The sequence below is a fragment of the Narcine bancroftii genome, chromosome 4 (genome assembly GCF_036971445.1).
Source record: "Narcine bancroftii isolate sNarBan1 chromosome 4, sNarBan1.hap1, whole genome shotgun sequence".
Classification (NCBI taxonomy): Eukaryota; Metazoa; Chordata; class Chondrichthyes; order Torpediniformes; family Narcinidae; genus Narcine; species Narcine bancroftii.
The window spans coordinates 90107939-90123252 of NC_091472.1; the positions used below are offsets into that span (position 1 = coordinate 90107939).

At 37.1% G+C, this 15314-nt stretch overlaps 1 protein-coding gene across 8 annotated transcripts in view; it reads right to left on the reverse strand.

Annotated features, from left to right (window-relative positions):
- LOC138760804 (son of sevenless homolog 1) overlaps positions 1–15314 on the reverse strand; it is a 255322-nt gene that overhangs the window by 33204 nt on the left and 206804 nt on the right. For all 8 annotated transcript variants that reach the window (XM_069931924.1, XM_069931923.1, XM_069931918.1 and 5 more), the window contains 3 exons: positions 10232–10313; positions 5265–5387; positions 379–482 (listed from right to left, as the gene is read on the reverse strand). In XM_069931924.1, coding sequence (XP_069788025.1) covers positions 379–482; positions 5265–5387; positions 10232–10313 — 309 coding nt within the window. The remainder of the gene's footprint in view (positions 1–378; positions 483–5264; positions 5388–10231; positions 10314–15314) is intronic.

Here is a 15314-nt window from a genome sequence, read left to right on the forward strand (position 1 = left end):
GTTCATCCCATCCCTCTGTGTCTCTCTCTTTCCTTATCAATCTGTCTCTTTCCCTCAAGCTCCCCACCCACTTCCCTTCCTTCTCCTCTCTCCACTCTCCCATCACTTCTCAGCATTTTTGTCTTCTACCTTCCCACATGTATCCAACTATTACCTCTTAGCCGGTGCTCCTTCCCCTTCCTCCCTTCTCTCTCACCTCCCCCACCTTTTTATTCAGGCATCTGCCTATTTTTAAAAAATTCCTGTTAAAGGGCCCAGGCCTGAAACTTTACTACTTATGGATGCTGCATGACCTGCTGAGTTTCTCCAGCACTCTTGTGCATTGCATTTGTACATATTTACTGGTTACAGATATTTGATAATTTTACAGTATCTTACCTCTAACTGTCCCAATGAATTCTTCTAGACGATCTAACAATTCTGTATCTCTTTCAAAGTCATAGAAATGATGCTCCACCCAGTGTCGACAAACATTCAGAACTCTTAATGGAAGCAATTTAAAAAAATTCAGTTATGAAATCTTACCTGGTCTTCTCAACTATTCAAAAACTAGCATAATTTGTATAATATGTTGGATTTGTGTAGGAAGAAATTTTGACTTTATTCCAAAACTTTAATATGTAACATGACAACAAATTGGAAGGAAGTTGTACTTCTTAAATTACAATAATATCTGTGGTTACTAAAGAATGAAATTAATAGAGCATAGCATTATTATCAGTACTATTGAAGGCACTATATCAAGCATGAAATGTTTATGGTATCCATTATTTCTCTTTCAATAATATAACATTCTTCTCAGTCTCTTTTTAAGAATTTAAATAGTTGTTTTAACTGATCTCAAATGTATCATAAAAATGTAAATCGTTTTGACTGTCATTTGCTTCATATTGGCTGAAATATTTATTTAGATTTAGTATTCCTATGTGGGTAAACTTTTATCTTATTCTGTTGTTAATTTTTTAAATATGATATACAATTTTTCCCTCCTCGATTACATGATTCTCTTCAAAAATACCTTTCCCATCCACTTCTCTGTATAAATACATAATCTATCTCTATTCTGTGAATCAGTTATTTTATGCAACAGTATACTCCAATCTATCTTTCCTAATTACCTTATAAAATATACTGATATTTTTGAGTAAATTTTTTTCTTTGAAGTGAATTTTAGAATCAGCTTTAAGAATACTAGTTGGCCAGGATAATGAGGTGCCTGAATGAGCAGTCTCAATTATATTAGCCAAGTTGAACCAACTTCTTTTCTTTGGCTTGGCTTCGCGGACGAAGATTTATGGAGGGGTAATGTCCACGTCAGCTGCAACTCTCCAAATCCACATCCACATATGAATTACAACATTTGTGTATGCACCAAAATATATTTCAAGTTTTGGACTAAACCAGGGTTCTTTCTTATTACAAGCACAAAGAATTCTTAATATTATAAGTATTGCCACAAAAATAGGAACATTTAACTTGCATTTTATTCTTGGCTATGGACTGAATATATCTAAAATGTATGATGAAACAACAGAAATTATGAAATTTGACTGGGGTGGGGGGGGGGGTTTCTTCAATTTTAACAAACTAATAATTGTTCCTGATGCAAGAATAATATACAAGTACCTCAGCTCAATATTGCTCCATTTATCAGTTGAATCCCTATGACTCTATTTAAGATCATACTGCTACATATTTTAAATGTATCAAACAGCTGAATATTTCACCATCATGAATAGATTTGACTAATCCCAAAGTATCACCTTTTTAATCTTTAAAAAATGTAGACATAAATCCTGTTCATGTGGAATTTGTAAGTAATAGTCCCAAATTCTAACATCCCAAAAGATGACCCAAACATTCATTCTGATGAACTCCACGTCAACTACTTTGTGAACAGATCTCCAGATTGGCAGAGGCTATAACAATTGATTAACAGCACCACGAACAAAGAAGAAACAAGGTTACTTCCAACAGGCTAAAACAAAATCTAATCAGTTGAGATAAGGTGATAAGATAGCCAACAAATTCGAAAGTACTTTTAATTTTACAGAGCAAAATGGCTATCATCACCAGAGCCAATACACACATGTTGCTCAGCAACTATTTTAGCCTTTCAAAGTACACACATCAATTCTGAACCAATCTAGTGGGAAAGTTACATGACAGTTCTTTGCAACTGAGATTTTCATGTTGAGCACGAAACCCGAAGTATTGAAATATGGACATCACTGATTTTCATTAATAAAGTAGGTTTGTAATATGAACAAATATGATTTGCAAATATGAACAAATTTTGTTAAACTACTGAACATGAAAAAAATAATTAAATCTCTGAATGAAAAGATTAGAAAATTCATTCACGATGAAAAGAAACATGCCCATTGGCACCTGTAGCTGCAAGCCAATTTCCCAGATAGACAGCAATGACTAACAAGGACAAATGTGAGACTTGCAGACAGAGAGAATGTGTAACATGGTTTGAATAAGAAATTAGAGGAATTAAACAATTTCTTTGAAACTAACCATTGGAAGAAGACAAATAAAACATGGAAACTGAAATGATTATTCTGAAATTGTTGCTGTGGATTAGAAGACATCCCTATTCTTTAAGAAAGGAGAGGGAGAGAAAACAGGGACTAGTAACATGTCAACCTAAAGTCCTGTGGTAAGGATAATGATGCAATAATAAAACATCTAGAAAACAATAATAGTATTGAGCAGAGTCAGTGTGGATCTATAAAATGGGAAATAATATTTGTCTAGTTTATTGGAGTTCTTTGAAATGTGACCAGAATAGATAAACGAAACCAAAAGATTTTCATTTTCAGAGTGCTTGGGAAATATGACAACATGACATGGAGACAATCAATTTTAAGTACTGGTGAATCAAGAATTGGTAAAAAGCAAACAGTGGGATTAAACAGATTGTTCTCAGGTTGATGGGCTATGGTTTCTGAGGTAATATGAGGTTTTTAGGCCTCAGTTAGTCACAATTATATCAAAACCACAATAAAAGGGACACAAAAATGGCAATGCTACTGGAGCTGCCACTGGTGTGGACTCAAATTGGAGACATAGCACTGCTCTGAAGGTACAATACCTGGACCTAATGCTGGCAGTTCTGTACAGGTTTTAAACAGCCTATTAGAGGAGCCAATGGTGTTTTTAAACTAAAATCTTGCAACCACAGGTCTGTGCCCAAGATGGCAATGCCTATGCTTGGCAGCAGCCACCATAACTCTGGACAGGCACAGGCCACCAGAAACAGGGAGAACACCCCCATTGAGAAGAAGCCTAGGAGACAACCCAACAGAATGACAATCACAGCAGGAACCCACACAAGCTGCAGGCAACTTGCGGTCAGGGGACCTGCACACGCTGCAGGCTTCTGGAGAATGGCTCAAAGGAACCAGGTATTGGACCCGGGCTTTGAAAGGGTGCAGAGTACAAGAAGGGCTCCCAAAGGGCCTCAGGCGCAGGTAGTTTCCTGATTATGTCAGAGGTTTGGATCTGGAGCTCAGGTTGCCGAAAGAGCAAACAGGAGTCTGTGCAGCTGCAGAGGCTATGGGAGAGGTGGAAGTGAATTCATGGACGCTAACTGACTCTGAGGGGACTCTCTTTGATTCTCTTTCTCTCATACTGTAAGGGGCACTAAGAGCAACTCTTTGTCTGCCTTACATGATCTATACTATTACATGACAATAATGAAATCTCTTGAGTAAAGAAACAGGCCCTTTGGCTCATGATGTCTGTGCCATATAGGATGTCAAATTACACAAACTCTCTTCTGCCTGCGCCTGATACATATATAGATATATATCTATATATTGATATAGATATTATATATATTTATATATCTGTATGCCTCCATTCCCTGAATATTGATTGATGTCTCTATCTAAAGCCTTTTAAATGTTGCCATCATGCCTGCTTCCATCAAAACTTCTGGCAGCCATTTTAGGCATCTAAAAAAACATGCTCTGCACATTTCCTTTAAATCATCTCACAATAAACGCATGTCCTTAAGTATTTTACATTTTTTTACCCTGAGAAAACCGTCTACCCTATCTATGACTTTCATAATTTTATAAACTTCTATCAGGACTCCCCTCAGCGCTCCAACTTCTCCTTTTACCTCATACTCTTTAATATAGGCAGCATTTTTGAAAATTTCTCCTGCACCCTACCCAAAGTTTCGACATCCTTCTAGCAATATGATTCTCAGAATGGCACACAATATTTCAAGTTATATATACCTGCACATGTTTCCTGACTCATTAGACAACTTTACCACTCTATCTAGTTGCTTGTACCAATTTCAGAGAACTATGTACCTGGACCCCCAAATCTCTCTGCACACTGTTAAGGATCTTTCTCCATTAATTGTATACACTCCCCTTACATTTAAATTTCCAAAGTGCAACACCTCATATTTGCTTGGATTAAACTCCATCTGTCGTTTCTCGACCTATATCTCTAACTATTCTACATCCTGCTCTATTACATCAATCTTCATCATCTGCAAACTTACCAAGATGTTTCAATATATCACAAACCAAATGTAATATTTTTGAGTTTGCTGATTATACCAAACTAGGTGGAATTGAGTATACAGAGAAGGACAGAAACAAACCTCAAGAGGATATGGATAAGCAGAGTAAATGGGCAAGAATTAAATAGTGGAACATAAATGGAAAAAGTAAGGCTATCCATTTTGCCACAGAAAAGCCATGGTACTCGTGAAATGCAGAAAAACTGGATGACTTTTATGTTCAAAGTTATATTGTGTAAACCTCCACACAAGCCATTGAAGGATAATATGCAGGTGTAGCAATAATTAAGATGTCAAATGACAATTTAATTTTTTTAAGCAAGAGAAGTAGAATATAGAGGGAAGGAAGACTTAATGAATTTACAAAATTTAGCAACTTGTTGAGAAACATCATTTAAGAAGTCTTTGATTGATGCAGTGGTTAGTGCAATGCCTTGACAGTGCCAAGATCGAGACCAGGGTTTGAATTCCACATGGTCTGTGAGGAGTTTGTACATTCTCCCCGTGTCTGCATGGGTTTTCCCTGGGGGCTTCGGTTTCCTCCCACCCTTCAAAATGTACCAGGGGTATAGGTTAATTGGGTGTAAATTGGGCAGCATGGGCTCATGGGCCAAAATGGCCTGTTACTGTGCTGTATGTCTAAATTAAATTTTAAAAATTAAAGTCACAGATTTTCAAAGCATCTTATTTTTTTTCAGATGGCACTTACCTAAGCTGCACAGGCTGAACATATTCTTTCCTAAACCGTTTCAGTTCTGCACTAAGAGGTTGGTCACCATGCTCTAAAGCCTTACGATCAGCTTCGGTAGGCTCTGGCTCTGGAATCTCAAATCTGATATTAAATTCAATAAATAAAAATATGCACATTCAAAGTACATTACATTTGAATTATTACTTTACCTAAATAGTAAACTCAGTAAATTAGGTAAACATAATATCAAATAAATTTCATCACTACATTTATCTCGAGCAAATATTATATACATCATAACTGAGTCACACTCATCGGCTTTCTTTCTAATCACTGATTGTGTTGTGTCCTGCACTGTGAATTCAGTTCAAAGAAAATTATCAAGTTTGCAGATGATACAGCAGGAGTTGGCGACAATGATGAGTTGGCTTACAGAGAGGACAATGGGAGACTTGTAAAATGGTGTGAGAACAATAACCTTGAGCTTCAATGTGGACAAGAAAAAGGAGATGATTGTGGATTTCAGGAAGATGAAAGAGGACCACGCTCAATTACACATCAATGCCTCCATTGTGGAGAGCACAAAGTTCCTTGATGTGCATATAACAGATGACCTATCCTGTACCCACAACACCTCATTATTAGTCAAGAAGGTATAGCAGTATCTACACTTCGTTGGAAGGGCAAGGATACTGGACATCAGCTTGACAACATTTTACAGAAGTACTATTGTGAGTGTTCTAGCTGGTTGCATCATTGTGTGGAATCTGACTAGAAGTCAAGGCAGAAGATTATTACAATGGCCGTGAAGATTACGGACCTCCCTTTTTTCTATTGCCGACCTTGAATAGGAGTGTTGCTAAAATAGGACTCAAAAAATTATTGAGGACCTCTACCATCCATCACTCAACATCTTTGACCTATTACCATCAGGAAGTGGTACAGGAACATCAAAATCAGGACTAGCAGGCTGGAAAATAACTACTTCCCTCAGGCTGTGAGATTAATGAACAGTATCCTGTAACCTTTGGTCTCTTATACAGTGCCCTCCATAATGTTTGGGCAAAGACACCTTTTTCCTTTATTTGTCCCTGTGCTCCAGTAAATTTGTAGTCAAACAATTCACGTGAATAAAGGGCACATTCCAGATTTATTAAATTAATTGTATACATTTTGGTTTGACCATGTAGGAATTACAGCACTTTTTATACATACAGGTATGCGTCGCCTAAAGTCTGTTCAAGCAACATCTGTCATCCCATAAATATTCAGCTACCGCAAATCGGCAGCAATTTAGAAAAAGTGATTGCTAGTTAGAGGATATTGTATACTATATACCCAAACTGACCCAAATGTCCTGCTCTATCCCCACAGCCCTGTATCAGCCCCAAATAATTACATTGCCCTGCATTCTCTCCACAGCCCTATATTGACCCTATATATCCCACTGCCCACTCTCTCCCCAGAGCACTGTGTCAATCCCCACATTGATCTCACTGCCTTGCTCTCTCCCTATATTCCACGTCAGTCCCCACACTGATCCCACAGTCCTGCACTCTCCCCACAGACCCAGTGTCAGTCCCCACACTGATCCCACTGCCCTGCTCTCTCCCCACAGCCGTGCATTGGACCCCACACTGATCTCACTAGCCTGCTCTCTCCCCTCAGCCCCATGTCTATCCCCACACTGATCCCACTGCCTTGCTCTCTCCCCTCAGCCCCATGTCAATCCCCACACTGATCCCACTGCTTTGCTCTCTCCCCACAGCCTCGTGTCAGTGCCTACACTGATCCAACTTCCCTGCTCTCTGCTCACACACAAATCCTTACTTACAAATAAAAAGTTTACAGGTACACTACATTATCCCATATAGGTTTGATATAATATAGTATGGTGTTTGCACATCATCTAAATTGCATAAAGCCCAATTTCACATAAATTGACGTATCATGGACGTTAAGCAGCGCATACCTATAGTTCTCCGATTTCAGGGCACTATAATGTTTATGACATTTGGCTTCATATGATTTCACAGGTATGTTTAATTGCTATATTGGTGCAGGTATAAGAGAGCTAGACTTGCTTCTAAGTTTTTGATCACCTTTGGAGTCTCTACTGTAGTTGCCATTTTTCAACATGAGGGCCAGAGTTGTGCCAATGAAAGTCAAAGAAGCCATTATGAGGCTGAAAAACAGTAATAAAACAATGAGACTTTGCCCAAACCTTAGGATTACCAAAATCAACTCTTTGGAACATCATTAAGAAGGAAGAGTCTACTGGTGAGCTCAGAAATCACAAAGTGGAGGCGGGGGTACATTAGATTTAGTTTTTAAGTTTTTTTTTTGCTTTCTTTTTTCCCTTTTTCTCAATTTTTATTTGGATTAATTTGGCAACATGGTTATAAATTAATTCAATAATTTGTTTCTCATGTGGATTAAGTAACTGTCTAAAGTAGTTCCATCAAATTTTTTTGTACTTGTATGTAAGAGATGATTTGTTGTACATTTTCCTTAAAATTTTCTAATGTAATTTCATACGTTAAACTCAATAAAAATATTTAAAAGAAAAAAAAAAATCAGTAAGGGACTGGTGAGCCAGGAAGACCTCCACTGGTGGGCCAGGAAGACCTCCACTGCTGATGACAGAAGAATTCTCATCATAATGAAGAAAAGTCCCCAAACGTTTGTCCGACAGGTCAGAATCATGAGGCAGGTATGAATGTGTCAATGACTACTGTCTGCAGAAAACTTCATGATCAGAAATAGAGGTTTGCAAGATGCAAACCACTAATTAGCCACAGAAACAGGATGACCAGATTACAGTTTACCAATAAGTATTTAAAAGAGCCTGCAGAATTCTGGACAAAGGTTTTGTGGACGGATGAGACCAAGATTAATCTGATTCAGAGTGACAGCAAGGGATAAGTGTGGAGGTGTAAAGGAACTGCCTAAGATCCAAAACACACCACCTCATCTGTGAAACATGGTGGTGGGGGTGTTATAGCCTGGGCATGCATGGCTGTCACAGGTACTGGCACACTTATCTTCATTGATAATGTAACTGCTGATGGCAGCAGAAAAATTAATTCCGAGATGTACAGACACATCTTATCTGCTCAAGTTCAAGCAAATGCCTCCAAACTCATTGGATGGTGCTGGTGCTTCATCCTCCAGCAAGACAATAATCCAAAATATAATGTGAAAGCAACAAAGGAGCTTTTCCAAAGCTAAAAATTGGAACATTTTTGAATGGCCAAGTCAGTCATCTGATCTAAATCCATTTGAGCATGCCTTCAAGATGCTGAAGAGAAAATTTAAGGGGAAAATCCCCCAAAACAAGCAGGAGCTGAAGATGGCTGCAGTAGAAGCCTGGCAGAGTATCACCAGAGAAGAAACTCAGCACCTGGAAATGACAATGAATCACAGACTTCAAGCAGTCACTGCATGCAAGGGATATGCATCAAAATACTAAACATGACCACTTCAATACTGTGTACATACCATTGCTATGTCCCAAATATTATGGTGCCCTCAAATGAGAGGACTATGTATAAAAAGTGCTGTATCTTCTACATGGTCAAACCAAAATGTATACAAATAACCTTGAATAAAATCTGAAATGTGCACTTCAATTACATGTGAATTTTTACAAATTTAAAACTATTGAGCACAGGGGTAAACAAAGGAAAAGTGTGTCTTTATCCCACACATTATGGAAGGCATAATTAAATGAATAAATTATTCCAATATATTTTTATTTTATATATCTTCATGTATATGTGATTATTATATGATGCACATTATGTGTTAGATGTATATGTAGTCAGAGTATAACAAATTGAACTTGAAATATAAACATCCTGAATTAGACCTTTCATTTATTGCATAGTCCTAAGAAGCAACAGCTTTTGCTCTGCACAAGCCTACCCCATCTCACCGTAGAAACATATCCTTCAATTCCTTTCTCACACTACACTGTCATAGTTTATCTTTTAATTTATTTATATTGTTTGTTTTCCAAATTATCAACACAAGATTTCCTAACATCACAAAATTCTTCCAAGTTCAAGCCACCTCAAGTGTTACTTACCCACCACCTGTGTAAACAGAAAATCAAAGAAATGCAAAACTGGACAAAAATTATACTAATTATTTAAAATATATTTTTAATTTTCATTGTGAAATTTCTTCATATGTCACAACAATTCTTTCTCTGCCCAAGGCAAAATTTCTGGCACATTTTCCTACTAAGCTGACTTTCACATCACTCATATCAATCCATATTCCTAGCACTGCTTAGACCAGACAAGAAAAAAATTCACAACCAGAATTTTGACAAAACAACACAAAAAGGAAAATGAGTTACATAAATATATGCTTTTAAAAAAGTGGCAAAAGAGAGAAGGGAAGGGAATAACCTATACAAAGATCAGGAATAAAATGTGATTGAATGAGAAATGAACAGAGTGACAGGCATTTCATATCACCTGAAGTCCTTACACATGACTGTATTAGTTACCTTTCCAAGCTGAACCAGAAGTCAATTTGCAAGAGTTTTCCCGGTCCACAATTGTCTGCAAAGCAGACACTACAAAGCATTCTAAATGCAGTAAATGTGAAACGTCTAAATGTTGGTCTTAAGCTTATCTATAACCATTATCAGAAAAAGTACTTTGAGACAACTAAAACAAAATAAACCACATCTATTATATTAATTCAAGCAAATACATTCACCAATGCCCTACAATCCAAAACATTTGTGATCAACAAAAAATTGTTAGCATTAGTTCTTTACCCTAACTTTTAAGTTGCCAGTTTCTTTCAAGATTTGAAGCTTTCAGATATATTATTTCTGTATTTTAATATTTAAATTATAAAAAAAACTTCAATTTCATTTAGTGTTTGGTTCTGTGTAGCTGCATTTCTTTTACTATTCTGTAATACTGACATAATGAATAGCAGCACAAAACAATTCAGAAACATACCTTTCAATTAAAAGGCTAAGCAACTCCTGTGGCTTGCAAAAGGAACGGTATGTTGTGAGGAATGTCCTAACAAAGTTTGGATCTAGAAAAATAGAAAGCAATTTGAACATAACACTCTGAATGTCACTTTTTCAATGATAGTTTTTTTTCCCTGAAAATAAAGGATATAGCAATTTGTGGTGCCAAAAAAAGCCTATAGTCTTCTAGTCTGTGGCGAACTATTTTTCTGCCTAGTTCCATTGACCTGCACCCAAACTATAGCCCTTCAAACTGCCCCCATCTATGTATCTGTCCAAATTCTTCCTGAATGTTAACACTGAGCCTGCATTCATCACTTCAGCTGGCAGCTCATTCCACACACCTGCCTCCCTCTGGGTGAAGAAGTTCCCTGTAATTTTCTTCCAAATCTTTTCTCCTTTCACCCTTAACCCATGCCCTCTGGTTCAATGCTTCCATTACACAAATGCCTCAAAAGATACATTAATTCTCAAAAGTTAAACATTGATCATTTGCCATTGTGTTCATATATCATGTTTTAACCATTTGTTGTACATTTTATTCCAAATGTCATTTAAATTACTGTAATACAACACCAATGAGAATATGAATATTAAAACAGTAAATATTATCTCATTTGATTCATAATTTATGTTTACAGCATTCACTTAACATTTTAGGATGAGAAAGCATGGTGAAAAAGAGAATAATGTAGGTTTAACCAAACATTTCACATTTTTTCCAATGGAAAATAACGTACACATATATACTTATTACCAAATTGCTACCAATTTATTAAAACAGTACCAGCATTACAATTTAAAATTAAAAATAGGAACAAAGCAAAACAGTTCTTGCAACATTCAGAAAGTAGAATATATTTTGTGAAACTATCTTCAAGCAAATAATATTAACTTCTAGTTATTATTTGTTCAATTCAATACAACAGATAATTAACAAAGTTATAGGGGAAATTCTTTCCCCATTCAGCATTTCAAGAGTTTCTAATTTGTGTATTTAAAAACCTTTTGAGAAAATGTTTCATTTCTTCTTTTCATTTTTGTAACACTATCTTCCTGCCTCTGCTGAAGGTAATGCAACCAGTAACCAAGTCATTAAACCTGCCTTCTCTAAACAGATTGTGATCCACCTGGTATCTTATCTGTCTCCCTACTTGGTTAGTTGAGTGGCTAATCATTCAAATGAAGAGCTCACAAATGTTCAGCCAGCTTATTGAATAGTTTCCAAAAGTAAATGTAAAAGTTAGGAAATGTACAGTTGAATTGCGCAGGTCGCTTATGTGCGCCCATGATCAACAGATGCTGGGAAATGCCATAGTGCATTTTTTGATTCCTCAAATTAAATCTTTTGCCATTCCTTTTCTTCCTAGTTTAGTGCCTTTGCCTCACAAGATGCCACTGCTGCTTAACGCCTACCTTCAAGATTTCAGGGCTGCCGGCCTGCCTGACTTCCTGCAGCAACAACTCAAAGTGGACGTCTGATTTGTAAAATGACAGTGCAGTGGACATCTTGGTTCAGGTCTCGTGTCTATGGTAGTTTGAACAGAGTGGCACCAGTACACTACCGAACCGCCCAGCGAGCTCTGCAAATCAAAACAGCAGATATGTTTTCATAAGCATGTCAGTTTACCCTTTAAACTGTTTTAATGCCACCTGCAGAACTCCAAACATTGTGGTGCCAAAAAATCCCCAATGGTAAATTTTGATTTGCACATGCCAAATGTGGCATTTAATGGAGTTGGTAATATGCACCAGGTGCCCACATAGTTGGCTCAAAACGAACTAGGTGCTGGATCCATTCAAACGTCCAGAGCGATGTGCTTTGTGGAACCTTCCTTTGAAAGACTATATATTAAATGCGCACTGCCAGTCTGGCAGGAATTTAAAAAAATGATACTGGGGAGCGGAGTGTGGTGGTGTGCAGATAAGTTTCTGCTAAATGTGGTGTGTATTTACATTAATATGCAGTGCCATAGTTGTCCAATATGCTGCAAAGAAGTAATGCTTTATTTGCTTTATAAACACCAAATTGTCCAACTACAAAGGTTACACAAAACACCTATCATGGATTCTGCCACAACTACTTACAATCTGATCATAAAGTAAATCATTCCAGATCTTTGAAGTTCATTGGAAAAACAGAACCATCTACAACATCCATTCAGGGCATTACCCTGACAACTGCTCATGGAGATTAATTTTCTTTATTATCTTATCCCATAACTTTGTGTACAATTCTAGATATTTTATTTGAGTTACATGAATGAATAATATTAATCATTTCAATAAATGTCTTCTTATCTGCCACACAGGAATATGTTTTTGTCATGCTTTAGTCTTATTTGGTAATTTCAAACCTCTATTTTCTCATTCATATGCATGTTAAATAGTTTGCTTATATTTAGAACTCTTAATACCTTAAATTTCCCAATGAAAAGTTCAGGTTTGTAAATTTCTGAAAAAATTAAATTCTAATTCAGAAATAATTCTGGTGACTTCTGATTAAGAACTTTCAATGTAGTCAGGCCATTTGAAAGATGGATTGCACACAAAAAGCACACCCAGACTCCCTTTGCTAGTTGTTCTTCCTTCAGATTGATATTTTCCTTCTGGCATAGCCAATATTTCTCAAGAGATCCCAATTTTTTAATTGATTTATGGAAAATTTCCAGAAGCATATGCTATAGGAATAGACAGAGATAACCTCATCCAGTCAGGTCTATGCTATCATTGATTATTTTATTCCACATGGATGATTGATCTTGCCTGTTTTTAAATTATTTAAAAGCAGGCAATACATGTTCAAATACTATAGGAAACGTGGAGCTTTGCATCTCATGGATAAAATTACTTAAGTGGTTGACACATACTCATTTCTTAAATACAGCAATAGACCCAATGTGACAGTTTTTTGAGTCCATAGAGAAACTTGGTGAACCAGCAATCACTTCAAATATTTAAAAACTGGTTAATCAAACCACTTGTCTGTTGCTACAAGCCTCTAAATATTCTGTGCTCAAATAAACCATTCTTGGTTAAACTGGGAAAAAATGATCAAAGATATGATGAGCTATTATATTGAGTTTCTTCCTCAGGAAGACAATACTTGGCCCCATTGCCTACATTATATCAGACTTAATTTAGTATTTCTAAATTCAGACTTTGAGCAGGTAATAACAACTCCAATGTGTGAGAATCTGCTTGATGAATTTGAAAAAATGGACTGGAATAAATGAGTTGCACTGAATCAAAAGCATTCTCAAGTCTTCATTCCCAGGTGAACAATATGTAAGACTTCATGGACAGAAATACAGAGGCTACACTGCAAGATGCCAAGCCACAGAAAGATTGACATAATTAGTTTGCCAAGAAGTATTTAAAAGAGCCTACGGAATTCTGGAAAAGAGTCTTGTGGATAGATGAGACCAAGATTAACTTGCTTCAGAGTGATGGCAAGAGCAAAATTTGGAGGCGTAAAGAACTGCCCAAGATCCAAAGCATACCACCTTTGCCATGGTTTGCATCTTGCAGTGTAGCCTCTGTATTTTTGTTCGTGAAGTCTTCTGAGAACAGTAGTCATTGACACATCCACACCTGCCTCCTGAAGAATGTTTCTGATGTGTCAGACATACTTTTAGGGATTTTTCATGATGATGTGAATTCTTCTGTAATCAGCAGTGGTGGTCTTCCTTGGAATACCTGTCCCCTTGCGATTACTGAGCTCACCAGTGCACTCTTTCCTCTAAATCATGTTCCAAACTGTTCATTTTCGTAATCCTAAAGTTAGGGCGATACCTCTTACTGTTTTATTCTTGTTTTTCAACATCATTATCATGGCTTCTTTGACTTTCACTGGCATAACTCTGGTCTTCATGTAGAAAATTGGCAACTACAGACTCCAAAGATGATCAAAAGCTTCGAAGCAAGTCTAGCTCTCTTATACCTGCACCAATGAAGCAATTAAACATACTTGAGTACTCACAAACATCTGTGAAGCCAAATATCCCAAACATTATGGTGCCCTGAAATGAGACTATGTATAAAAAGTGCAGTAATTTCTACATGGTCAATCCAAAATGTATACAAATAACCTTGAATAAAATCTGAAAAGTGTACTTTAATTACATGTGAATACATTTAAAAGTATGGAGCACAGGGGCAATAAAGGAAAAAAAGTGTCTTTGTCCCAAACATATGAAGGGCACTGGATTTTTGCATAATAGGGAAATTGTGCTTTAAGGAAAAAAGCAGGTAGATGAAGCTGAGTCCATGGCCAGATCAGCCATAATCTTGTGGACTAGTGCAACAGACTTGATGGACCAGATGTCCTATTTCAAGATTCTTTTTATTGTCACGTAATAAAAGATGTAATATTACACAAAATTGCATTTAGTTTGCCGCAAGGGAGGCAAAGGTTTGTCATCATCAGAAATTGCCCAGCATTTCTTAACATAGAAAATAGGTGTAGGAGTTTGGCCCTTTAAGCTTACACCACCATTCATTATGATCATGGCTGATCAGTAGCCAGTTCCTGCCTTCTCCCCATACCCCCTAATCCCCTTGGCCACAAGGGCCAAATCTAATCTACACTTCAATATTGACAGGGAACCGGCCTCAACTACTTCCTGTGGCAAAGAATTCCACACATTTACCACTCTCTGAGAGAATAAATTTTTCCTCATCTCAGTCCTAAAAAACTTCCCCCTTATCCTTAAACTATGCCCCTTGGTTCTGGTTTTTCCCTGCATTGGAATCAACCTTCCTGCAGCTAGTCTGTCTAAACACTTAAGAATTTTATGTTTCTATAGGATCCCCCCTCATTTTTCTAAATTCCAGAGAATACAAGCCTAGTCTATCCAACCTTTCTTCATATGCGAGTCTCTCCATCCCTGGTAATGCCTAGTGAACCTTCTCTGCACCCTCTCCAAGGCAAGGATATCCTTCCTTGGATAAGGTGACCAAAACTGCATGCAGTACTCCAGGTGTGGTACAGCTGCAGCAGGATCTCCCTACTCCTGTACTCAAATCCTCTCGCTATGAATGCCAACATACCATTCGCCCTCCTC